The sequence below is a fragment of the Cebidichthys violaceus genome, unplaced genomic scaffold (genome assembly GCF_023349555.1).
Source record: "Cebidichthys violaceus isolate CVI_PGR_0920_01 unplaced genomic scaffold, fCebVio1.0.p SCAF_5, whole genome shotgun sequence".
NCBI classification, from domain to species: domain Eukaryota; kingdom Metazoa; phylum Chordata; class Actinopteri; order Perciformes; family Stichaeidae; genus Cebidichthys; species Cebidichthys violaceus.
The window spans coordinates 16,630,584-16,657,135 of NW_027176705.1; the positions used below are offsets into that span (position 1 = coordinate 16,630,584).

Consider the following 26,552-nt stretch of genomic DNA (forward strand, 5'->3'; position numbering starts at 1 on the left):
AAGATGTAAAACTGAAAGGTAAGGTGAGGAACACAAATACTGACATAACACAGCAGTCCTATAGAAGTAGTTAATCAGTTTTATTGAACACAGTGTCTTGTTTCTCACGGCTGGTCACACACTCCCTCTTCGGACAGAGGAAGTGAAGACACAGTGTCTGACAAGTTTGAGACAGACCATAAAACCATCACTGATTCCCAGTAAACACACTTGGCATGTGTTTAGATAAGAACGATAGCCAGGGTACGAGAACATCTACTCCTTGTCAATGATTTAGCCCAGGGCGTGAACTCATGTGTGCATAAAATGGTTTGGTATCTTGTATGATGTTGAACTTTTCACCACAGACACTGACTGAGGTGGCTGTGGTGCATCTTTCCCTTGCAAGCAAAATAAAATAGAAGGGGACAACTTTGAATCATTTGAAGACTTCATTATTTTCTTTGAATTTGTGAACAAAACTCTTCTCCCGATTTATAATAAGAAGTTTTTCCAAAACAGTCTTGTGTGTGTGTGTGTGTGTGTGTGTGTGTGTGTGTGTGTGTGTGTGTGTGTGTGTGTGTGTGTGTGTGTGTGTGTGTGTGTGTGTGTGTGTGTGTGTGTGTGTGTGTGTGTGTGTGTGCGCGCGCGGGCGGGCGTGTGCGTGCGCGCGTGTTTTTTTTAATGGTGTTTTTAGCTGGTTTGTTATTATATTCCATGTTTTCTGCAATCCCTCCTGAGACTGTATATGACTTGGATTTACCGAGGTGATGATCATTCAGATAACTCTAGCTGTGGCTCTGTAATTAAGCATTAAAAGCATTAATTTCCTATCAGAAGTCTAACTGAACACACGCTGCATCTGTTTGGTGGCTCGTATGTGATAATTAGACAACAGAGTTCACCATACTTTCTTTCTTGCTCGCTCCCAGAAGACTTTTTTTTCTCCATTTTTAACCAATTAATTAGTTGTTGTTACACAAGCAAAAGGGACTTGACACTCTTGACTTTATTAGTTTAGTTTAGCTTTTGTCAGTAAAATGTTTTGTTGTGCTTTTTCAAATTATTGTCTGTAACGTTTTTGCAAAATCTTGGATAAATTAATGCAAAACTGGTCCACAAGTGATGAGGGGAGATTTAGATAGTTAAGAGCTGACTTAAATCCTGCACTCAAATAGCAACATGGGAGCTAGCCAACATAACTTAACTCAACTTAACTGGATAACTTTACTAGAGCTGCTCCCTCTGAGTCCATTAGTCAACTAACTGGTGATTTTTTTGTGGAGAAATTCAGTTGTACATGTCTGTCGGTTAATTCAACAAATCAATCAATCAATTTTCTCTCCCAAGAACAGGTAACGTCAGCTAACGTTACCGGTCAGCTAACGTCAGCTAACGTTACCGGTACTCAACGTAACCTTAAACGCAAGATGCTGCTTATTAAATGTGCAACAGGTGAAGCAGCTAAATCAAGATAGAGGAGATCTTTTTTTTTAATGAAGTTAGACCACAAACCCTTGACTGTGTATGTTTCTCTCTCTGTGTGTGTGTGTGTGTGTGTGTGTGTGTGTGTGTGTGTGTGTGTGTGTGTGTGTGTGTGTGTTCAGAAAGCGGACGACCGGGAGAAGAGGCAGGAAGCCCACCGCTTCCATTTCGATGCCATGTGAAGGAGGAGAACTGCATCATGGGAGATCGTCCTCTCTCCGCCTACGTCTCACCCTCCTTCCCCTGTCACACACACATTTTCTCTCAGTCTTGTTTCAAGGGCCGATAAAAGGATCCTCATTTTTGCCCCAAAACGTTTCTTTTTGATATTTCTCAGTCCTTCAGTCAGATGTGAAATATTTATGTTTAATTTCATTTATTCATTCCGGTGTTAGATGTACAGGAGCTCCAACAAGGCCATGGAGACACGGGGAAATCCTAATGGAGATAAAGCAGGGATTTCTTTGGACCGGCTGTAGCATGATGATCAGTGGTGTTTATTAGAGGATCATTTTGAAAATATGACACCGATTTCAGTTGAAACGTCTGACAATTGATGCCAATATTGTAAGCTGTTTGTTTGTTTATTCACTGGAAGGGAAGCACCTTTGGCACAGAGTGTTTAAAATGTGTAATGTCACTTGAAATCTGTGTCTGTCTTTTTCCTTTTATTGAGATATAGTTAAGAAATTTTTCAGATTTTATGACCTGTGAACATAAACTGAACTGCATTCTGTGATATCAATCTCAGCCTTGCAACCGCAGCAGCAACTGGTTGCAAAGTGAACACGATACGGACACACGCAACTTTATGATTCTGTGGAACATTTCTCTGCTACCAATCTCACCAAAACATGAAGATTTGCCTTCTGGTCTGCTGAGTGCAAATGTGTCTTTTTGTCAGTTGATCGTATCACAGTGTGTCATCAAAGTGACAAAAAGAAAAAAAAGAGTTTCTGTGTTGCATCCCGCTAATTTCTAATGCTCCTGCTCAGCAAATCTCACAAACCGGTCACATTTACAACTGCTGAATAAGGCACAGTTTACTCCAGACGTGGTTTTAATTTAAGTTGTCTTTTTTTATTTTTTATAAAGTTAATCCGGCAAAGCGCTTTAGTGTGTTCAGATATTTAGATTGAGCTTATGCCTTTCCAAGCGGTTTGCACTTTTAAACTAATAATTAATTGCGGGTGTATGTAATTTATTTAATTTTGGCGATTTGTTTTACAAATGAATGTTCAAGCTACTAAATGTGTTTACTTACTGAGGTTGAGAATAAAGGTTTTCCTGCTTAAATTAACTCTGTATGCTTACTTTGTGTATTATTACACGTAATATATATATTTTTCATATTGCACTCTCCTTAAAGCTGCTAGTGAAATAATAAGATTATGCCACAAACACTTAATTCACCACTTCTAAGAATTCTTCCCCCTGAAACTTCCTTTCTGGGAACATCTTTTGTTTATTTTGTTGCTGGGACGCTTGGGGGACATTTACACTGAAAATGATCATCTTCATATGCTCTCATTATCTAAATGTGTAGTGAGTTGAAGCAGCAGTGAAATTAAGCTGCCTTTAATTTTCCAAAGGGCCCCTTTGAGCACCCCTCTGGGCCCGACACCCCCACTTCAGGACCCACCCTGCTAAATAATGCATGGGGAGAGTAAACCTTCCCGGCATGGCAGATGAGAGTTTGGAAGCCTTTAAGCTGATCACAACTGATGCAAAGCACATGTGGGTGGGGGGGGGGGATCAATACATACAGTATTGACAGTCAATATCTTCCAGTGTGTGTGTTTGCTGGGAGGGAAACACACACAGAGAGAGAGAGAGAAAGAGAGAGAGGGGGAGGCTTGAAGCAAGGAGGAGGCGTGCACGCTAAACGCTGTGTTAAATTGGACAGAGAGAGACCGAACTAAACCGGAAACGAGATGATTGAGCTTCAAAAACAAAAGCATAGAAACAAAAAACTAAGAAAAAAAACTTCCACCTTCGTAACTTAAACTTCAAAACCATACAGAGAGTGATTTGTTGAACATGTATGTTTTCTTATTATAATCGAGCAGCGTTTAGGGATCCTACTGCTCGTTAAGAATGCAATATTTCATATAAATGAACCCAAAAATAAAGATGAAATCAGTGTCCACATATATTGATTACATTACATTTGATATCCACACCTTTGGTTTAGTGCATAGATGCTGGTTTATGTTGCAGCGTGCCAGCCTGTCAGCTTCTTATGGTGAGAGAAACTTTACTTTTTGGAGAAGCCATTGGACACTATTGCACAATCAAGAACAATATTGTACGCAATGTGAGACCTTGATTCATCACAAAAAAATGGGCTACAAACAGTGGGTGGATAGCACTTCATGGACAAAATATTTGTTGTATTTTGTTTTATCTGAATAAAAGCCACATTATCCAGCGTTTTCCTTTATGCAATATGCAAATGTATTCATTTCTTTTTTTGAGTATCTGCATTATTTCTAGAATTCACATTTTTTTTGTTGCAACAAGTTTGACAGTGTGGATTACTTTGAAAGAAACGACCGGAAACGGGATTACTTCACTGTGTGCACTTTGACTGTATGCTCGTGACAAGCCACTCATTGATGTAAACAGCGCCCACGGCTTAAATGAGCCTCGTTCAGGAGCATTTCTAAGTTCAGACACGGACGGAGAGCAGACAGCGACAGACTCTCCTCCTCCTCTTCCTCCTCCGTACTCTTCCCCCATCTCTCTCTCTCTCTCTCTCTCTTTCTCTCCCTTTCTGTCTCTCTCCATACACCATCCATCCATATGCGTCTTTTGGATACCTGCCTCTCCTAGAGCGCGTCAGCCCGCCTGGATCAGTCCATCCTCCACATGCCATCTCCATCGTAGTCCCGCTGGAAGAAGCTGCATTCGTGGTGACGATGCCCGGCTGAGAGGCTCACAGCAGCGTTCATTCTCCAGCCAAACGCAGCAGGACCCATTGATCCGAAGAGGAGCCTGGTGCCGCTTCCCTCCTTGGAGCGTGGCTCTGCGCAATGGATTTACGGTTGTCGGAGAAAAGTTGGATTTCGTGAAGAGCCCCGTGGACCTCTAAAATGGACATAAAAGGAGGGCGTTTTTAGTGAAAGGTGCTTTTGGGTTTGGAATCACACCGTGAGAGGAAATGCACAGAGGTGAGTTGGACACGAGCCGCTCGAGAATCCGCGATGCGCGTCAAGGTCCGGTGCACTGGGCAGAGAAAATCGACAGTTTGTTTAAAGCTTGGATTAAATGTATCTACCTCTTTACCCTTTTTCCCTTTTTTTGCACGGAGGATGTTTTGTTTGCAGGTGATGTGGATTTCAACACGTCCAGAGCAATTATGGCATGAAAGTATACAAAAAAATGCTCACTATGGCTCAGCTTCAGAACAGATTTAGATTTACTCATCTTTTTTTTAAATGCATTTCTCTGATAATGAGAACGATAATTAACAGGTAAATAAATACAAAACTGACTAATCTTCCACCGCTCTTTGCTACACCTCTCTTTCTGTCTATTGTATTGGTCTTTATGGTATCAACTTGCCCTCTCGTGCCTGTTTAAATCTTCTTTTTTATTGCCCGCCCCACTGATCGACATGCCATTAAACACTGACTGCCCAATTCAAGTTACCGCGTCTGTTGGTCTGCTTCCAATTTTCTAAGATTCAGCAAAAGCCAGACCGGTTCGTCTGGTTGGTTTGAACAGTGTGCAAATAAACTAAAATAGCCCAACAACAAATGGTTCCTAAAACGTCTCATGTTAGTTTTGAACAGGTCATTAAATGATGAAGAAAAAAAGGATCCATCAATCTAATGGTCCTGTATGGGTCATTTGAGCGTAATGTAAAACGGGGACCAGGACCAGAGAGGTTCAGCAGTTTGGGCGCTGCGAGGTGTGTCTCTATCCGTACAGCTAGTGGGTGCGATCTGATTATTTGTGATTCATGATATAAATGGACAGCAAAGGTCAAATACTATTTGAAGTCCACCGGGGAGCATTGCGTGTTTCCCATAAGCGGTCAGTTTGACCGTCTACATTCATCTTACTGACAAAAACATCGTGTCTGTCACAATATACTGGCCTCAGAAATGTGGCCCCAAAAAGAAGCGCGTTTGTTGCATATAGGTGCCATCATTTCTCTTCGAATATTTTCTTTAAAATTAAATTATGAATTAAATATGCAGCGGCTCATACCGCTTCAAACGGCTCGTAACTGTGGTCCCACAATGGATTATTTCTCCTCCCAAGTTCTGAGCCAGACGGTGTCGTGTGCGCGCGTACCGCATGCTGTCCGGCTCCAGCCGCTGTCTCGCGCTATCAACACCTGAGGCACGCGCCAGCCGCAGCACACGGCTGCAACACGTCTTGAGTTCAGTGAAGCTTTCTCGGTGCCAGGTGTGGACAGTTTACTGCAGTAACTAGCCGTGGGGTTAAACATATGTAAAGTGTGTGTTCGTGGACCATTAGCTAGCCCACTATTCAGGCTAACTAGATAGTTTGCCTAACTATTAATATGTGCACCGTTTGGCCTTATGATAGCCTAATTAGCAAGTGACCACAGGTGTAGCCTATCTGTCACATACCACAATGGCGTCATTCTTAATTTTAGCTGTAACATATCTAAAATATCGCCCGACGAAATATAAAGTAATGTTATGGACCTGGAATATGAAGCTTTATCTTTACTATCTTTACTGTCTTGATTAACGGTGGACCCATTCTTTACCTCATTAAGCGGTTAGCTTATAGGCTACTAATGAGCTAAAGTCTATGGTAGCTGATTTGTAGACGTAACAGTTAGTCTTTGTAATTAACGGCATATAGATTAAAGGGAGATAGGATAAAGCAAAAGCCCACATTATCAGCTCTATAATATCAGCACCGACCCTCTTTAGTCCTGTGTTACAGAAGGCTGTGCTTTTTTTCAAGAGGGAAAAAAACACAATACAGCCTCAATCTGGCTTGTAAGAGGAAGTGAGAAGTGATGTAAAAATGAAACGACGTGACCTAGAATCGTGGGGTTGACCCCGTGGCAAATGTTCCCCTCCTTCTTCTGTAAAATGACCAGAGGTCAGATAAAACTGCTTTCAGTGGGATGTGACGAAGCATTTAAATGTCGGGAACATTTCTTTTAAGGAATTCAGCTGCACATGAATGACCCAACCTACAGTATATACAGTATATCGACAGGGGGGCAGCAGATATTAAGAGAGATGCTTTTTGGAAAGCCTGTTCATTGACGTTTTTTGTCAATAACTTGTCATTCATCATCCGTTTTTGTAAACGTTCACAAGCTGTAATCTTGGTGTGACAATGGCTGCAACTCTATTTAGCTTGTGATTTATTCATATTACAAAATATGTTACAAATGCCTGCATTAATTATGCAACTTTTGCCAAATAAGATGATTAAATATTGATATGCTTGATACACATTTTCTTCGACTGCAGCTTGAGGCAGCTCTTACTCGGTTTGTAACTCTTACAGGTAAAATAACCATTGTTTGTTAAAGCATTTGAAAGGATGACAAGATTCCTAGCTTCGTTGAGGGCCGCAGCAGTAAACAGTGTCCCTGCTATCTACATGATTTAATGACTGGCTTATAATGTAAAAAACAAAACAAACAAACAAAAAAGCTTTGGCGAGAGCCTGCAGCATCTATTTGGTTCTTGAGTTTGTTTGGGTGGTCTGTTCTCTAAATGTGCCTGTGGTAGTTCATCCTCCCACCTAGGATACTTCATTGCAAGATAATGGAGATGCAAGTAATGAGGAACCCAGAGCCTGGGGGGCCGCGCGTGCGTGTGCAATTCAAAACGAGTCCATTCGAATATGCCTGCTCATTGGTGCGGTTGTGTTCCCTGCTTATGTTAACCATGCATCCTTCTTCATTAGACCCCCCACCCCTCTCTCTCTCTCTCTCTCTCTCTCTCTCTCTCTCTCTCTCTCTCTCTCTCTCTCTCTCTCTCTCTCTTTTCCCTGCTCTCTCCCTCTCTTTCTCTTTCATCCCTCCTTCCTGTGTGCCATTATGCAACGTGCCAGGCTCACGCTCGCAATCTAATTCGATGTGAGCGGGCCAACCTATTATGAACTCAGAGGGGATCGGGTCTACATTGGCTTATCAGAGGAAGACAGTGTCAGGAGCTGTAACGCACTCGCCCTCAGTGCAGATATCATTGTAATAAAACATATTTCACCTATTGTCTGCAGCCGTGCATGCTCTGCCCAAATGACTGTCTCCTCATCGGTGCCGTAAGCCTTGGAGCCTGTAATCCTGTTTTTTCTGGTAATGCGTCAAGTTTCTGGTGCCTAGAGGCCGCAGATTAGCAGGTTGGAGTCTTGTGGTTTGGATGAAAGTTGATGATTTAAAACTATCTTTAATGAGCTGCTTCTTGCTGCTCCCGCTACTACTGCTATTACTGTTATTACGGAGAGCCAATTCCCTCTGCACACTTGCTGTTCTATTACTTCTTTGACTACCTCCAATAATCCTGCTGTATCTACTAGCAGTGGTAGTACTGCTTCTGCATGTGCTCATTCTGACAGCAGTGACTAACCTACTACTATTGCAAGTGTCTCTGCAGTTCCCCAGCAACTAGATTTTATGCTACAGCAACCATAATATTAAACTATATTAATTATCCTATAAATATTTTACTTTAGTGTTGACAGTGATATAATTATATCATGAATGTATACTAGTATTACAAAGACATGCATGTATACCTTATGATTGTTTCCCCTCACAGCTCTCCTCTCATTTCCTCAGCGATACATTTTTTTAAATGTACCAATTCAACCAGGGATTCACTTGAAAATATTATAGATCTATATTTAACTTAATATTCGTCAATTCCAGGTGAAATTACTATTGCAGCCGATCACACGCATACTTTTTCTGTGGCTGTTGAATGGATTCCCATGTTCTCGTTTCTGAACATGAGGATATAAATGCAGTATTATGTCACCTGTGACTAATGTGTTATCTCTCGTTTTGCAGCGTGGATACTCTTCTTTCTAATAGAAGAGGGTTTCGCTCTGGCACAGAGAACTAAAGGTAAGCCACAGCTCAAATGCTCCTCTGTACCATGAATGTTGTCTCTCCCCTGAATAAGGGGCATTATCTCCACTTGAATCATAGGATTTAATTCTGTCCTCCCTCTATTCCCTGCCTGTTTTTGCCCTTTTTTTTCTGGCGCACGCCAACCCTCCCTCCACTCTCCCTCCCTTCCAATCGTTCCCTCATTGATCCCCTGACTCAATAACCCATCTGTCCGTCTGTTCTCTGCCTTTCTGCTTCAAGACTCCCCAAGCGAACATGGCGGCCAGAGCCCCAACCAGAACGACTGTGGCACGTGGGTCCGCAACATCAATGGCGGGGTGTTCACGTCGCCAAACTACCCCAACACCTACCCGCCCAACAAGGAGTGTGTTTATATTCTGGAAGGTAAAGCAGGCTCCTTTTTCATTTGAGCACTTCATCTTCTGCTCGATGGCTGTTGTCATCAGAACAGCTGACACAGTTTCCCGCCTTTCAGCATATTGCCTTCTTCAGTGAATGTCATTAGTCTGACTGACATTGTTTTATATAACCTCGCCCCTATTGGATTTTCTGTTCCTTCGCTGGCGGGCAATCAGCATGACATTTTTCAAATGAGCCATCCTGAGTTTGTTTCACCCCCACAGATATAACCCTTTGAAAATGATGGAGAGTGGCGCATTGTGGGTAGCCCCTGACTTTTGGCCTAATCAGTGTAGTGCTGTGTTCATCTCTATTGGCAGGCTGTGCTAGCAGACTTCACTATTGAATGAAACATAAAACAGATGAACATCTGCTACAAAGCTGAGCTTCGGTGGCAAATAGCTGAATTGCTGGTGCCCTTGTCAACGCTTTAGTGTTTACCAGAAATACCACATCCATCAGTAATCTGGTGGCATGCCGCACGGGAGACATAATGCAAGTAGCATCATTAGCAGCTATAGGAGATAAGGTCTGGGATATTGTTTGATTGGTTTTCACACTAAATTGATGAACGGTCCATGAAGTTAAAGTACATCTTTTCATGCGAGTGTGTGGTACTGGCTCGCTGTGGTGGAGGAGAGATTTCACACATGGCTCAAGGGCTCCCCCTGTGGACAAACCAAGCCCAGACCTGTTGTTGATGAATAAGCCCTGACTCCATCCCAGGCAGCCTACTGGTGTGTGCAGGAGTACATTGCAGTGGGTCTGCAAGGCGACAGACGGAACCTATCATTTGACATTATTTGGTCTGAATGGGCATATTCATAGTCATATTCATATTCAGCCTTTTATTCTGCCTCTCAGAGACAGAGAGATGCTCACGTTTGGCACTCATAATTAGTGGTTTTGTAAGACTCATTGATTATGTCATGTCCCCCGGTTCATCAGCTCAATAGATCGCGTGATTGAAGTTTCTGCTCCTTCGGTGTCAAGCTGTGTAATTTGTGCTGCGTGTGTGTGTGTGTGTGTGTGTGTGTGTGTGTGTGTGTGTGTGTGTGTGTAAGAGAGATAGAAAGTTATATAGAGAGAATGAGACTCAGCGCACCAGGGAATGAACACATTGATAGCAGGAAGTGCAGACGTACAAGCTGCCCGCTCAAGCAGAAAGGTAGAACACTCTGGCTCAAATTCAAAGGCAAGAACAGAGACACAAATCCAGTCGCACACTGTAACATACACGTGTACTGCCCTCTTTTTTTTTTCTCTCTAACGGGGCATGGTCGGCTTCTCCGTGCCAGAGATGATTCAGAGCCTCACCCTCAGCATCTTTATTTAGTAGTATTCATCCCCCAAGGCAGGCATGAATTGCCCTTGTTAAATACTTCCTCTGTGTGTGTGGGGGTCATGGTATTGAAGAGCTCTGGCCATGCAGTATGTAGACATTCTGTGGATTTGCATGACAGGTGAACTTGTGAACTGCGGTTCCTGCTGTGGTTGCAATGTTCTGGATTCACTCACTGAGAGATAGCAGTGCTGACATATCAGACTGCGTCTCTGTTTGTGCATGCTTGTGTACATGTGTGCGCTTAGATGCTTCTGTGCATTCTGCATGCATATGTGGATATGTACCTTTGTGTTTATGTTAAATGTAAAGAAAATGATAGTGTTTATCTTGTTCTGCTCTCTCATGCGTTCATAGATGCGGATGTGCTTATAATGCTGTCAACCACAACTGGAAAGCACAAACCAAAGTATAAATAAAGTCAGGGTGATTTAATTAGGTCAAACATCTATGTTAATCTGATTTTTTGATGTACTGTTTTGGGAGAGCATCGAGGCAGAATCTTACTTGGAAGTTAAGGCAGAGCAGGTACTTCATTTGGTTTATCTAACACGCTGAACATGTGAAGTACATGTAAGTGGGGTGAGCATCCCCTGTGCTCACAATGGTCATTAGTCACTACAATGGCAAGAAACATTTTAATATTCATCAGTGAGGCAGCCTGTGAGAGGACAAAAAACTCTCCTTCCTTTATATTAATTTTAACTCAGTGCTGTTCTTTAGTGCTGCATGCTTCCTCTCATGCTCCAGGTGCCAAAAATGATGCTCCATAATTAATGGCTGATTAAAGCTGTAGGGAACATTTACATACAGTAAAAGTCAGCTATGTATGAATGACAAAAAGGCTTCATTTTAACAGATGGATAAGATCAGCAATGTCATAAATTCCATGTTTGAAAAGGGGCTTTACTTACCTATCGTACCTTTTGCCTCAGTCTTCTAAAAAAGTTTTCTCTCCACACAGTCAGTTGAGGGGTTCGAAGTAACAGCCCGAGTGCTCAACTTCAAAATCCAGATTAACTCATATTTGACTCTACTTTATGCATTCAAATACCATCCAGAGTTTTCTTTGTCCTGCAAAAGCAAGATTTAATTTTATTCCTGTCGTGGATTTAGCCCTTTTGTTTCCTTTCTCTCCCCACTCCCTTGTTTGCCAAAGCTCTTCCTAGACAAAGGATTCAGCTAGCTTTTGATAAGAATTACTACATCGAGCCATCATTCGAGTGCCGCTTCGATCACATCGAAATCCGCGATGGGCCATTTGGGTTCTCGCCGCTCATTGATCGCTTCTGTGGGGGAAAGAACCCGGGCCTGGTTACATCGACGGGACGTTTCATGTGGATCAAGTTCACCAGCGACGAGGAGCTGGAAGGCCTGGGCTTCCGCATTAAGTACACCTTCATTGCAGGTAGGGACACCCAAGTTGTATATTGGCAGTTAATATACTATAATTCCACAATGCAATCTCAGATTCTTTAACCTGATTTCTGTATGCATCAAAAAGTTTTCGGTTAGATATGTAAATAACGAGATCTGGTTCATTTGTTTTTATAAAGTCTCCCTAAATATAGGGGAGAATCCACCCATCTCCAAAGATATCATAGCCTTCTTTCCTTTACTTTTCTTGCCCTACAGCAGACATCAGAACCTCCTGAATCTAAACCCAATATTCCTAGAAATCAGTGTCTGCCATCAGGCGACAGATATTAGCTTCAAAGAGACCCCTCTCTGCTTCATCTGGCCCGGCTTAATGGAATCTTATCTTGTGTTCTCTGCTTATCCATTTCTGCCGTGTGGATTGAGAGTAATGTGCCTCCCGAATCTTATCATTTCAGACCCTGATTTCCATCTGCACGTGGGCGGACTGCTAAATCCCATCCCAGGTAAGCTCTTCAGTATTTCGCCGATTTGTGTTCGATCCTTTTTGAAGAGCTCTTTTAGCTCAGAAGCTTACTGGAGGCGATCTCTGCCTCCGACGTGAATGCTGAATGTGCAAATGTACCTTGACAAGCACACAATTGTGCATGAAGTGAGAGGATGTACATACACAGACACACACACATTTAAACACATGAAGGAACACACACCCGTTTCATCCTGATCTTTCTGCCTTTGTTCCTCTGTCCTCTTATTGTCCTTTGTCCTAATCCGCTGTGCTCACTTCAATTCCACCTTAAATCCTTCCCTTCTTTAAATAAAATCCTTCGTCTGTCTCTGTCTGCCATGTTCCTCTTCTCATCCTACCCCTTTTCCTCTTTATCTTCTGCTCTTTCTTCTCCCTCTCTCTCTCTGTTTCTTCACTCTTTTTTCTGTCTTACTTCTCTCATGTATTTTCGTGTGACCCCTTTCTCACCTTCTCTGTCCTTTACATCTCTCTTTCTCTTATTTCCTCTATCTTTGTACAGACTGTCAGTTTGAAATCGGTGGATGGGATGGGATTATTCGCTCCAGTCAGGTGGAGGATGAAGAGAGAGTGAAGCCTGGTGATGCTCTGGACTGTATCTGGACCATCAGGGCTCCTCCTCAGTCCAAGGTCAGTATAAAGGACCATATTAGTCATCAGGAATAACGGCATGTGTTGCTTCTATTCAATCCTTCAACCCATGATTGGTACTTTGAGAATTATCCATTTTGAAATAGAGATCGATCCACGACTCTTTGGATGACTTAAATTCAAAGCACAAAATAGCTCACAAACGCACGCCTTAACATACTCAAAGTAGTTATGATATAAATTCTTAAAACACACTGAGAACTCATGATATATTCAAGTATTCAAGGACTTTTATTCATCTCATCTTTGAGGGATATTTGTTTTAGACACTCGCTCCACTGAAAGACTGAACAATATTAGAGGACATTTTACATCTGAATCATCTACAACTTTGCTCTCAGTTATTTTCTACCATTTCACTACCCCTGAAATGTGTTGTTGCACATCCCTCTGAGCACATTCTAAAGCAGAATGTTTATTTTGGTAAAATTGTTTTGTAATTATTGTAATCAGTATAAATGGTGAAAAACTGCATGGAGTTGTTTTTTTGTTCAAAGCTGGGCCACATTACAAGTGATACAAAATATCATCTAGCTGCTGACACATGCAGTCTATCCCAGATATGAATAGTCACCCGAAATAAGAAATCTGATGTGAAATAATTTAGAAATGAACCATGAAGTCTTGCAGTGTAAATAGTTGAATTGGGGAGATGTTCTGAAGAACAGCTCAGAATTGTCTGAATAGTGAAAACCCCCCTGTGTACTATCTGTCTGTCCTTGACACTGTTCTACATGTTAACATCATCATTCCTTTTCAGTTTGTCAGTGAGTGTTTCAATGGAGAACTCGTATTCGTATGATCACATATTCTGTATGAATGCATACAGCATACAGTTGTGTTCTCCAGTCACTGAGAACAAAGCCTCCCAGTGGCCATGTCTGTATTGTGATTGTAATTTAACACATAATGGGTATGAACAGTGCAAATACACAGAGAGGCAGCATGGGAAAAAGCAATGCAGGCAGATTGTATTGAGAAAATGTAGCCCTGGAGATTCATAAGTACATTTTCAAGCCAAGAGTGAAAGCCCAGTTATGTGTTCTCGTAAATTCTGATATTTATGAGTGGGTATCTGAAACCCCATTGAAATTACAACCATAAACTGCCTAGCTTTGATTCACTGCTGCTCTGCTTCTGCCTCATGACTAAATGAGTCATCAGCGCGCTCCTATACTACTCACTCGCCACAACAATATATGACACGCATGCACACACAAATTCATGCACATCTAATGAAAACAGCAGATGTACCTGTACAGTTACAAATTACATAATATACTGTCACAGAGTACTGTAAGCAATTACCTATACACATTTTACACCCATATGTAATGTTATATGCATACATATGTAAATGTCCACGCATGACTCGCACACATGCTCTACCTGACTTCTCTCTCACACACACACACACACTCACAGATTAGTCTCCACAGTCATTTCACTGGTGCTGCGTGTGCAGTGTGAGGCAGCAGTGAAGAGGATCTGAATTTAGCAGCAGCACCGAGTTGCCGAGCCAGATATTAGCTCAACGAAGCAGAAGGAGCAGAGCAGCACACTCAGCAGCAGTACAAGAGCAGCTCCTTAACTGCTGTGTGGTTACAGGAGCTAAATGTGCTGAAGTTTCATCTAAGTTTTTTTTTCTTATCATGTAATTACTGCTGACTTATTCAAACAATTTAGAGACATTATTTTGTGTAATTACTTTGAAGGTTGAAATGTGACACTACTATGTGTTTAGGCTAACTAACGGCAGGCTGGTGTGTGGACAAGTGCAAACCACAGGCTCTGTAGTTGGCCTTATTAACAGAGACAGTTAGATGTGCCTCAGCAGGAAAGGCACAGGTGTAAATCATACATTTAACGATGGCTAAATTCCATTTGGCTGCGTCGGTTTCAGGGTCTTGTTATATATTGTGCATGCTGTCTCACTGTCACACCCAGGACTTACTGGGACACAATAGAACAGAGCCATCATTAAAGTCATTAGCAACAGCTGTGCTTTTCCTGCTCTGTCAAAAAAAAAGGTCTGCTGTGAAAAAGGTCTATTCAAACACAGGACACATGCACAAACACAAGTTGTATCTCAATTTTCACAAAAGACATTTTGACATTTGACAGTAACAAAAGCACAGTTGTAATTAACAACATTAACAACAACACATTTCATCAAGATGAGCCGGTTCCTATTAAACATGCTCGCTACCTGAAGTGGCTTGTCGTTAATATTATTAGTTACAACTGTGAGGAAGGAGGACCTTTTTTTCCTGAATTTGGAAGACACACTGGTGTACTTTTGTCAGTTGTTTGATATTTTCATCAAATCTTAAGTTAGTAGAATATCACAGTCACAGCAGTTCTGACTTTATAAGGACGGTTTTTCAGTCTGAGGCCAGACTCTCTCATGTTCGGAGGAGGTGCAGGTTCAGCTCACTAGCCTTCAGGACCAGGGGCATTCTTTGAATGGAGACATATCTCAGAGATGAGAGGAGAGTGTGGAAGACAGAGCAGCACCGTCACAATTATTTTCAAAGACTGATTTTTCTAGGTAGTAAGTTCTTGATGAATGGTGTGTGCTGGCCTCACAACTTTATTTGACAAGATTTATTTGATTTGATTCTATTGTCCATTAATGCATCTTCTAAGCTGTTTATCCTGTTTCTATCCCAGTATCCTCTGGTAAAGAGGTGGGCAGATCACAGGGTTCTTCTTTGATCTTTTATATTCTCTTCATTATCTGTGTCTGGATGTTTTTTAAACCATATTTGCTTTACTGATTTAAAGTAATGTAATATTTTCCATGTATTTGCGTTCATAAAGAGTCCAACTGCTTGCTATGGTTACACAGCTAACAAGTGAGGATTGCTGTGGACTTCTGTCATTCATTTGCCTCCACATTGATTTGCATCTCTTGTCTCTCTGCAGATCTACCTGCGCTTCATGGAGTACCAGATGGAACACTCTAATGAGTGCAAGAAGAACTTTGTGGCCGTGTACGATGGCAGCAGCGCCATCGAGAACCTCAAGGCCAAGTTCTGCAGCACCGTGGCCAATGATGTGATGCTGGATAACGGCGTGGGAGTCGTGCGAATGTGGGCTGATGAGAAGAGCCGCCTCAGCAGATTCCGCATGCTGTTCACCTCATTTGTTGACCGTGAGTACCACTCTTCTTGACCACGTACCTCAGCCGTGACCCTGTTTTCCCATCTTGTTCCACCATATCTGTTGGATTGTGTCATTCTTACGCCTTGCCTTATATAATTTTCATTCATTATATGTTACAGGTTTGATGCTATGCTATTGCTTATCACTTGATTGTCTCCTCTTTGTGGCTCTCTGGGGCTCTTTCTTAATTTAATACAACAGGAAGAACTACATATCCTGAGTGCATCCTTGGTGTTAGACTGATTGATTTTGAACTCTTTGTTTATCTGTTTGGCCTGTATCTCATTCAAAATATGACATTGTGACAAAGCAAGTTGATACGTCTTGTGATCCGATTCCATGTCCTTGTTGCGGATTTGGTCTGAATTGTGTGTAATTCAAAAGACTAGAGCTCACTAATAGAAAAAAAAGCTCTGTTCCAGTTTCCTTTGCCCCTTGTGACTGTGTAACTCTCTGTAATGGACCAAAAGCACCATATGCCATCACTTTACTGCAACAGCCACGACGTTATCCACCCACACACAGAAAACAGACCCAAGAACAGTTGATTTATGAGGTCCTGCATTCTGTCTGCGTCAGTAGTCACTAACAAACGCGGTGTGTCAAGTGTCATTTCAGCATGGAAAGCTAATTACACTGGGCCATGTTTGGAGCATAGATATGAGGAAACCAATTATTTACTCTAGCATTTTTAAATTACTGAAAGCATCAACTCATTTTTGATACGCATGTCGCAGCATGATACTGTCCCTATTATAGGCCATTTACCACAGGAAAATAGGAATTTATCTGTTTTGGTGAAAAGAAAAGCTGAGTAGGGTTAATGGATCTACTGGAAGTAATTATATATTAAGCTTCATCATTTCTGAAGAAACTTTCTAATAGATGCTGTTGAAGGTTTCACATAAAGTAGCAGGAATGCCATGCAGGAAACTGTTTTTTTGTTAGCTCACCGTAATATTTTCATTAAATGCCTGAATAGTCTGAGATATTAATTGTCACATTCTCCTGCACACTTCCCAAACCCTGGGCGAATGCTAATGTTGTTTTCAGCAAACCCATAACCATTGCAGTCAGAATTTAATGGCCTTCTATATTCAGCAGGGGTTGTTTTTTTAACTCCGAGACTCCTTAAGACCATTTAGATCCTCGTTAATTCTGATCACACAGTTCATCTCCGGGAAGTCTAAAGTCTCTTGAGTACCTCCCAAACTTTATTTGGTCAGAGTCATCGACTGGCTGAGAGTTGACTTGGAGGTCAGAGGGAACCATTAATCTTTGTCACTCAGAGAACAAGATGAGTTTTGCCTTCTGCACTCCATCATCCTTAATGTGCTGTAATCTTCCAACAGAGCCCCCTTTGACATGTAAAGCAGATGTATTAAGACTTTCCTGAATACTCACTCACACCCACAGTGCGTATGTGTTCAGATGGGAGTTTTGTGCTTGTGTGTGTGTGTGTGTGTATGGAGAGAGGGTAGGGGTGAGTGGGTGAAGCGTTGTTGACACCCTGTGAGATGCTACATTTTGAAAGCGGGACACGTATGATGGATTTGGAAGTGATCCCAGTGTCAGGGGAGCGACCCCATCTACAGGCTCACTGGGAGATAGATGGGGTGGGCGCTCCGTCACAACACACACACACACACACACACACTATATTACACACGCCCTTTCACACATATATACATGTCCCTTTGTCAAAATGATTTAACCCTGAGGCAGAGGAGGCATTGAGGGAAGTGGAGGCTCAGCGCCCTCATCACAGTGGACCTCGGAGCAGTGGGTGAAGCTGGTGGAGTGGACCACAGTCTGTCTGAGCTGTGATCAGGACTCAGAAAGTGACTCATGTTTTAGTCAGAGGGGGCTGGTTGAGGACAGATTGGAGGAGTGAACAAGCCATATGAGACAGGTTGAATATGATGTGTTTGTTTGACACTGATGACACAGTCCGTTTGTGGTACCGTGGAGGTTGGCTCAGTTTCTATGTTGTGGATCTATGTTCTTCATGTATGTTTGCAATCTATTTAATAATAATAATAATAATAATATAGTCTAATATAGTCATTCTGATTTGTCATGTTATTTCGATCTGCTTTTACACACACCATTTACTGCATATCTGTCGGTCCTGGAAGAGAGATCCCTCTTGTCTGAGCTTTTTCAGATGGAGTCTGTGATTTCGGATTTCGAATTTTGAGTATAAGTAAAATTGGCTGGACTTGACTCAATTGAAGAGCTGTAAAAAATGGAGAGAGAAAAAGATTCATATGTCTTATGTCTCAAATTGGAATTTTGTTGCTGATGTCAACACCTGAGAAAGGCAAAATAGCTAAATAATTTGATCATAAAATGCTGTTTTAGTTCCACATAGTGAAAATGTGATTCTACAGAATGCATCAAAAACATACAGCTCTTTGCTTAATCAGGAGATGGTTTCACAAAGATGTCTAGTTGACCTACCAAAGCATTGGACTTAAGATAGACATCATACCAGTCAAGTTCTTTGGTATCATCTCTAGGACTAATATAGCTTTGTGTTCAAGGTAAATAAAGATTCTCTTCAAACTAATGAACATGGCTGGTGGCTCAGTTGATAGTTTTAATACATTTTCACCTGTTAAATGGGAGATCTGTGTTTGATTCTTGTTTTTCCCTCAAGATACCAAAGCAGAAAAACAACCACAACACAGAGTTAATGATCAATAGTAAACGTTGTGCCGGCCTGCTACACATCCTCAGGTCCAATGGGGGAATAAACTACAGAACACATACAAAATATTATGCCACAGCTTTTCAACCGACTTCCGCAGCATCTCCAGCCCCAGCTTGTCTATACCAAAACCCAGACATCTGCATCTGCCCTGAGCCTTGCAGCTCTTCCTCCTGACTGGCAGTGCATCGATCTCTGGAGCCCAGCAGCCAACATCAATTACCAGTCATCTCTGTCTCTGCCATCGCAGCCTTCACACACCAACAGTCACTTTAATGTGGGATGTCTCACGGCAATAGCCTGACCACTTACACCACATGAAGCCATTTCTACCACCACCCCACCACCTGCCGTTCTTTTCATCTTCTCCTCTTTTCCATGTTTCTCTTCTCTGCCTACTCCCAGTTTTGCCACTCTTCTCCCCTCCCTCTCCTGTTTCTCAAACTCCCTTGACATGAAGGCTGCAGTGCAGTGAAGCTGCCATCTCCTCCCTTCATTGCCCCCTGATGTTGTGTCTGCAGAAAAAGATGATGTATGGACTGTCTTTGTTAGACCCCTCTGGTCTTTTATTACATGCTTCAACAGATTTCTACAGCCAATTTATCAATCTTTTATTGTTGTTTTTTATTGCTATTATCATCAAAATAGCTTCCAGTCTTTTTCACAGTACTGTTAAACAACTGTTTTCCTGTTGTTTTCTGAATTACATTTTCTCTATGTATTATCTTTTGCCCGCAGCCCCCTGTTCAGGCAATTCATTCTTCTGCCACAGCAACATGTGCATAAACAACTCCCTGGTGTGCAATGGAGTTCAGAACTGTGTGTACCCGTGGGATGAAAACCACTGCAAAGGTGATCAACTTCTTTTTGTCAACTTCTACAAATTGAGGTTATTATGGCTAATTAGGATTTATTCGTGCAGGTTTTCAGGGTTGCTATTCTATTTTTCTTTAAATATATTTGTTTTCTTTTTCTATTATATATTTTTATTTATTTTTCTTATTCTTTCCTCTCCTCACCCCTTCCCACTCCAGAGAAGCGATCTCAGGGGCTTTTTCATCAGATCACTAAGACCCACGGCACCGTCATAGGTGTCTCATCAGGCATAGTTCTGGTTCTTCTCATCATTTCCATCCTGGTCCAGATGAAGCAGCCAAGGAAAAAGGTAGCTCATCCTTTGTGGTTGACCTTTTGTTCAGCAGGAAAGAAGAAACACATAATTGAAAGCGATGGTGGGATTCTAGACGACGTGGGGCCACTAGTTGCTCTGGAGACGGGGAAGAAAGACAGAATCCACCCGTAGATTTTACACCATTACATGCCATATCAAATATAACTGCACTATATCATAGATCAGGGGTATTCAACTAAAATTCCAAAAGGTCCAGATTGAGAAAATATCCGAATGCAAAGGTCTGGAACATTACAATAATATCTAACTTGCGCTATGTAGTAGCCTAGTAGTAGTAGTAACAACGTCTCTGTGTAGTCAACAACTATCAAATAAAATAAAGAAAGTACACATCAATTATATGTTAACAATTATTATTCTCAGTTTTCAAATTTAACTGGATGGATTATAAATAATACATAGAAATACATAAATATATTTTCTCTCATTTCAAGTAAAATAAGAGCTCCATCTAAAAATAAAATACACAAAAAATAACTTTTGAAAAACTTGCATCTTAAAGTGCTTGATTTTAGAAAAATTAATGAAAATGAAAAAAGGAAAGTATGGCTGGAGTTAACTTTTTTCTTTTTTGTTAACTTCACATCATAACGGTCTCAGTCAACTTTATAATAGCAATCTCTACACATCTTATCATCTTGCCCTCAGTTCAGACTGGAGTGGGTATGTTTGCTGAAAAGATTCATCTTTGGTCTCGTAGTGGCTAAACCAAACATATGAGACAGAGTGGTTTTGTAGCGCCAGCAGGAAGAATGAACAAATAAGAGTTCGTCCATTCTTTGTTACAGCTCTGTTTTCTCTTTTTAGAGCACGCCATGTGAAACTGCTTCTCCGACTAACTTCTCCCACTTCTCTCTCTTTCTCTCTCTCCCCCGTCTCTCCCGTCTGTGGGTACATCCAAAGTCTCTTATATGTCATTTCCTCGTTTCCTCTCTCCTCGCATGGTTTCCTCCATGCATCCCTGGTGGGAGGGACTAAGACACAAGGAAAGGACGTAAGTGAGGGAAACGGGGATGCAATTAAGAGACTTGGGATGTACCCTGTGTGTAAATCTCACTCGACTCACAATGCGTTTCAAAATACAGATATTTGATTGGCTGAGTAGCATCACGTGAGATGATTTACAATGCATGTAATTGGTCGGTGTATTTCCTGGACTGCTGACAGAGTGCCGTAAAGGCTAGAAAAGCTGTGCAGGTTAAAATAGAAGCGTTCCGCCAAAATGTATAATTCTCAATTATCCATCAGTAATACATCCAGGTCCGGATACAGAGATGGGCAAAAATACATCAATGTATTTTAATACAAAATACCCCTCAAATAAATGTATTAAAATAAAATACAAAATACTGGTGCCAGAAAATGGAACAAAATACAATACATGTATTTTGTATTTAAAATATAGGAAATACTTTCTTCTGGATTTTCCGTTTTCTCACAATTTGGTATAGCAGAGCATTCAGGTTTGGGCTTTAAAATGTACAAAAAGCTCTGGTGAACCCCACACAAACGAAGAACAGTCACAGAATGTCAGTGTAACTAAGCAAAGCTATTAAGACAACAACTTGATTGATTATTTATATATATATATATATATATATATATATATATATATATATATATATATATATATATATATTTTTTTTTTTTTATTATTATTTATTTATTTTTTATTAATGGGATTTAACACTTTGGCTTTGTATCAACAAGAAAATATTCATCACATATGAATAGCATCACACATTAGGCCTATGTATACTATAAAAGCAAAATATAGAATTAAAACCAGTTGTACACAGGTAAAGAGCCTAAATAAATGACTGTACTGAGACATGTTGTCCACCTGGCCAGCTGTAGAATGTATGAAATAATAAAACTAAGAATACTTTCATAATATGCCTTTTAAATAAAATAAATTGGATATTTAATGTTGTTTTTTTTTTTTTTTAACAAATGGACATCCACTGTCATAGCCTGGCTAACTGAACTATATTATCTGCCAGTAAGTGATATGGCATTATGACATTCACATTGAGAAGATACAGCATAACTTGTAATACAGTGCAAGATTAGATGGTCAGTTGTCTCTTGATAAGGTGATCATGAACATATAAGCTCCCAATCTCCCTCTTCCTATAGCTAGCTACTCCACTGATAAGTTAACTTGCTAAACACTGGCTATGCACTAGCCTAGACAGCATGCTAGTGTCACTAGCATTTTAGCATCGATCGCTAGCTTGATATTATAACCATCACCATGTGTATATACAATAGGTTATGTAGCCAGACCCAGACATAAATCATACATCAAGCTAGTTGACATCTGTCACACTCAGATAAAATATTTACCTTGACAGACAATCCGTTGAACTTTAAGATCTGAAGACTGAACTCCTGAACTGTTTTTTGATTCGTGGTGAAAATATTTTGAGTATTTTAAGTACAAAATTACTCCACTCTAAAGTATTTTGTTACAAATTACGTTCGATTTTTTATCGGCCCTATCAAATACAAATTACAAAATACTCAAAAGTAGTTGAAATATGTATTTCAAATACAAGTAATAAAAATACTGCCCATCTCTGTTCGGATAGGACAGCGTTTGGGTCCGGATCTGGACCGTAATCCGCCTATTAGAGACCCCTGTCATAGAGTTTCACGGTGATTTTATTTTTTGGTTTAACCACTTTGTTAGCCTTATTATATTTCAAACAAACAAAGGACTTTCAACAAGGAGGCCGGTGTTTAAGTCTCAAAGTATTCTGAGATATTTCTAAGTTACTTTAGTGATGTTTGTGACATGCTTTTCGTATTAATGTTATGAATTTTACATTTTCACTTAGTTTCCGTAGGTATTTTTAGCCTAGCCATGATATTTTCTCTTAACCAAGTGGTTTTGTTGCCTAAACCCAAGCAGGTGTTTTTATTTGAATTCACACTTTTACCCACATGTTTACTGTGAACATGTTGTGTAAACTAGTGGCCTGCTAATCACTAAAATGTAACTGTCTGAATGGATCTTCTTCTTTTCAAGGTTGTAGCTCGCAGGCCCGGTGTTTTCAATAAGGCGGGCTTCCAGGAGGTCTTCGACCCGCCCCACTACGAGCTCTTCTCCCTACGTGACAAGGAGATATCGTCAGATTTAGCTGACCTGTCTGAGGAGCTGGACAGCTTCCACAAGCTGCGGCGCTCCTCTACCATGTCCCGCTGTGTCCACGAGCACCACTGCGGCTCGCAGGCCTCGGTGGCTACGGGCGGCGGCAGTATGAAGCACAGCCGCACCACCCTGAGCTCCATGGAGCTGTCCTACCACAACGACTTCTCCAAGCCTCCGCCCATGAAGACTTTCAACTCCACCGCCAGCTACAAGAAGAGCTGCTACGGCTACAAGCAGCACGCACAGACTCACGACTGCGACCAGCAGGTCATCGAGGATCGCGTCACAGAGGAGATCCCGTGTGAAATCTACGGCCGTGGTGGAGGAGGGGTGGGAGGAGGAGCCATGGGTGGGGCAATGGGTGGGGCAATGGGAGGAGGAGGAGCATCAGGGATTACAGGAGGAGGGATCGGAGGAGCGGTGGGGATAACGGGAGGAGTGGCGATGGCGGGGGGAATGGGTATGGTGGGAGGAGTGGGCATGGCGGGGCCTAGTGGCATCGCTGGAGGTATCGGCGGGGGGATGGCAGGAGCCTGCGGAACCCTCAGTGTCCGTGGCAACAGCGCTCGTAACAGTACCACCATAGTTGACCCACAGCAGCGCTCCATGTCCATGGACTTCTAGATGGTGACCGGAGGAAGGAAAGGAGAAAGGGAACGCACATATTTCATTTATGGAAAGAAGAGACGGGAGAAGAGTAGACAGAGTCACAATAATCTTAAATTGATCACTCCTCTTCCCTCTTCTGCCTTTGCTTTCATAGCAGTATTAAAAGTATTGCACTCAAAGTCTGGTCTGATAGTTTGGGAAATTGGCAGATACGAACCAAGAATCAAAAAGGGGATAAAACTGGACTGTTCTCTGGACTGGTATTCTTCAAGATACTGAGCGATGGAAGGCGAAGGGAGGGTGGAGACATCTTGTCTGTCCTCCAGTTTTACACTCTTTTAATCTCTCCTTTTCATAAGACGCATATAAGAAGAGGGTTCTCGCATGCAGACCCAGACTTCTCTCTGTTTGGGAGCCTAGAAGACCAGGTAACCACTCAGAAACAAGGAGCGAATAAGATGGAGATGCCCTGGACTGACTTTCTTGATTTATTCACCTGACATGCACAGATATATGATATAAAGTGCGTCTTCTAATAATTTGAGTCTTTATTTTTGTCAGTGTACTGTACTGTACTGCTAAAACCAGTATATATCCAGCCTCATGATGATGCTTGGCTTTTTACTCTTTAATCTTTTTGCTCAGATGATTTTATGAAGATGACTTGTCCATGAATTATGGTGTTGATGATGATGATGAGGGTGGAGTTGCTGTTGTTGATGATGATCAGAAATATGATGATGTTAAAGATGTGATATTACTATAATAATTCTGTGATTTTCATGGTTACCTCACACATACAGAGGGTACGCTCCATTCAGTCTCTCCTCAGGAAGAGCACATGAAGAGACTCAGAGTCTTATTTTGGTAAGAAGTAGAGAAAAAAGTATTTCTGCTCGTTGAGCTTTATAGCATATGGACATTCCGGCTGTGAGTGATCGTTTATGGAACAGGAAATGTTTGGTTGTGAGACCCGGACTGAATCAAAATAGAAACCATCCCGCTCCCAAAGCCCACCCTTACCAGGAGAACATGTACCTTCTCATTGTCCCCATGAACTGAGTGTGTAAAAACAAGCACAACCTGTTACCCTGAAGAGACAGATATGTAGCCTATACGGGACTTGTTTATGATTTTAACCCACTGGTTGTATAATTTCATTCTGTTGAATTAAATGAGAGCTTACTCACCTCCCTGTGTGAGCTTTTCTGTTCACTATAACCAAGAAAGATGAAAATGGCACCCCCACTAGGCTGGAGATGTGGCAGCAAGGTAAGACACACACTGACACGCAGATGGATAAGAAGTTGCCTATTTACATGCAAAGATGCTTTAAGCATGATTTATTGTAAACCTCAAGATGTAGTTTAGGTTAGGTTGGATTTTCCCAATGTAAGGATGATTCATTCCAGCTGTTGCAATATGATCAGTTCTGCTTCAAATATCAATAAACGAAATGCGTAAAGATGGTGCAGATCCTCTTGACATGAAAACAGGTTTATATTATTATTTTTCGGTCACTCACTTGTACTCACATATTCCACTCACCCTTTCCTTTGCTGTCATGATGCATTTTGTCCTGTCTAATGATCAAGGCACCCTTTCAAAATATGTGACCATCAGAAACTGGAACAGGCTCTGATGATTTGGTCTTCTGTGACACAGATGAGTCCCAGCAACCTTAAGGTCGTCTATATGTATAATAACCAATATATTATGCTGGGATTATAGTCACCTGCAGACAAACCGTTCTCCATGTTTCTATCTGCTGGTGAAAACCTACACGAAGAGCTAATCAACAGTCTGGACATGAAACTCTGTTTTTCTGTACAATATTAAGATGAACAGCATTTGAATGAGTCAGATAGATAATTAATATCTTAACTTTTAAATACTTTATCATTGATCAAAATTATACATAAGATTTGTCAAATGATATAAGTCCATTCAGAACATCAGCTTAAAAATATAAAAAAAACCCATCTTTATTTGGATGATGAAAAGTGTCCTTAAATAGTTAGGACTAGTTAGAAGTGGAGGTATCTTAACTTTGACTTAATACAAGTTTGAATTCATTAACTTAATCCAAAATCAAATTTATATTAAGAAATAGAAAAAGAGGTTTTTTTTGTCATTGTAGTGATACAACGAAATTTAGTTTGGTAGCCCTCAGCCAGACTCCATAAAACTTCATGGTAAGAGTATTGAAAATATTAAGAATGTGTCATTTTGAGGTGTCAAAATTATAATGAGTTGGCCAAGAGTTTTGGAAAGTAAGTAACATAAATAAATTAATGTTAATCTGGTCAAGATAACATGTGAATAAACCGTTTACCATATTCTTGTTATTCAGTGATACATGCAGCTTTTCCCAAACTAAAGTCTACATTTCATAATAAAGGGGAAAAAAAAGAAAGAGTGGAACACAACAATACAGAACAAACGCATTACATAATTTCCCCAACACTTAAGCACAAACAGAAGCAGGTGCACAGAGCACACCTGAGGCATATTAAACTTAACAGCTGTTTTAGGGCCCCACATGCACAAAACAAACCCATAAAAAAGCATCACAGCCATCCAACTCTCAGCTAAATTCCCCATGGCCAAGCAGGCAGTTGAATTGTTATTGCACACCACGCTTTATGTGGCGTAAAGGTAGTGGCTGGCTAACGATGATGTTTTCTGCAAAGCTGAGTTCATAGTTGTTTAACAAGTCTACTGAGGCAGTTTCTCATATATATATATTTGATATACCTCTTTAAGTGTGAGGATCTCAGAGCATCAAGTCACTGGAAGACTTTGAAGATTTGAAGGATTACTGCTAAAGTTGATCACCTGCATGTTAAAAAAAAAGTGACAAAATTTTT

The 26,552-nt window shown here is 41.1% G+C and overlaps 2 protein-coding genes across 2 annotated transcripts in view; both read left to right on the forward strand.

The window, feature by feature from the left end:
* The window catches only part of itfg1 (integrin alpha FG-GAP repeat containing 1), a 127,339-nt gene extending 124,575 nt beyond the window's left edge, over positions 1-2,764 (forward strand). The window contains exon 18 of the mRNA XM_068730718.1: positions 1,587-2,764. Coding sequence (XP_068586819.1) covers positions 1,587-1,646 — 60 coding nt within the window. The 3' untranslated portion in view covers positions 1,647-2,764. The remainder of the gene's footprint in view (positions 1-1,586) is intronic.
* Positions 2,765-4,094: 1,330 nt separating this feature from the next.
* Positions 4,095-24,938, forward strand: LOC137887663 (neuropilin and tolloid-like protein 2). Its single transcript, XM_068730792.1, has 10 exons — positions 4,095-4,637; positions 8,486-8,542; positions 8,789-8,932; positions 11,449-11,697; positions 12,125-12,172; positions 12,695-12,822; positions 15,772-16,000; positions 19,463-19,576; positions 19,759-19,889; positions 22,951-24,938. Exons 1-10 carry the CDS (start codon positions 4,628-4,630, stop codon positions 23,695-23,697), a joined length of 1,857 nt encoding a protein of 618 aa, XP_068586893.1. The 5' UTR covers positions 4,095-4,627; the 3' UTR covers positions 23,698-24,938.
* The last annotated feature ends 1,614 nt before the right edge of the window (positions 24,939-26,552 follow it).

Coding starts and splice junctions, on each gene's coding strand:
- LOC137887663 (XM_068730792.1), top strand. Junction 12,823..15,771: donor GGGCTCCTCCTCAGTCCAAG/GTCAGTATAAAG, acceptor GTCTCTCTGCAG/ATCTACCTGCGCTTCATGGA. Junction 19,890..22,950: donor TGAAGCAGCCAAGGAAAAAG/GTAGCTCATCCT, acceptor CTTCTTTTCAAG/GTTGTAGCTCGCAGGCCCGG.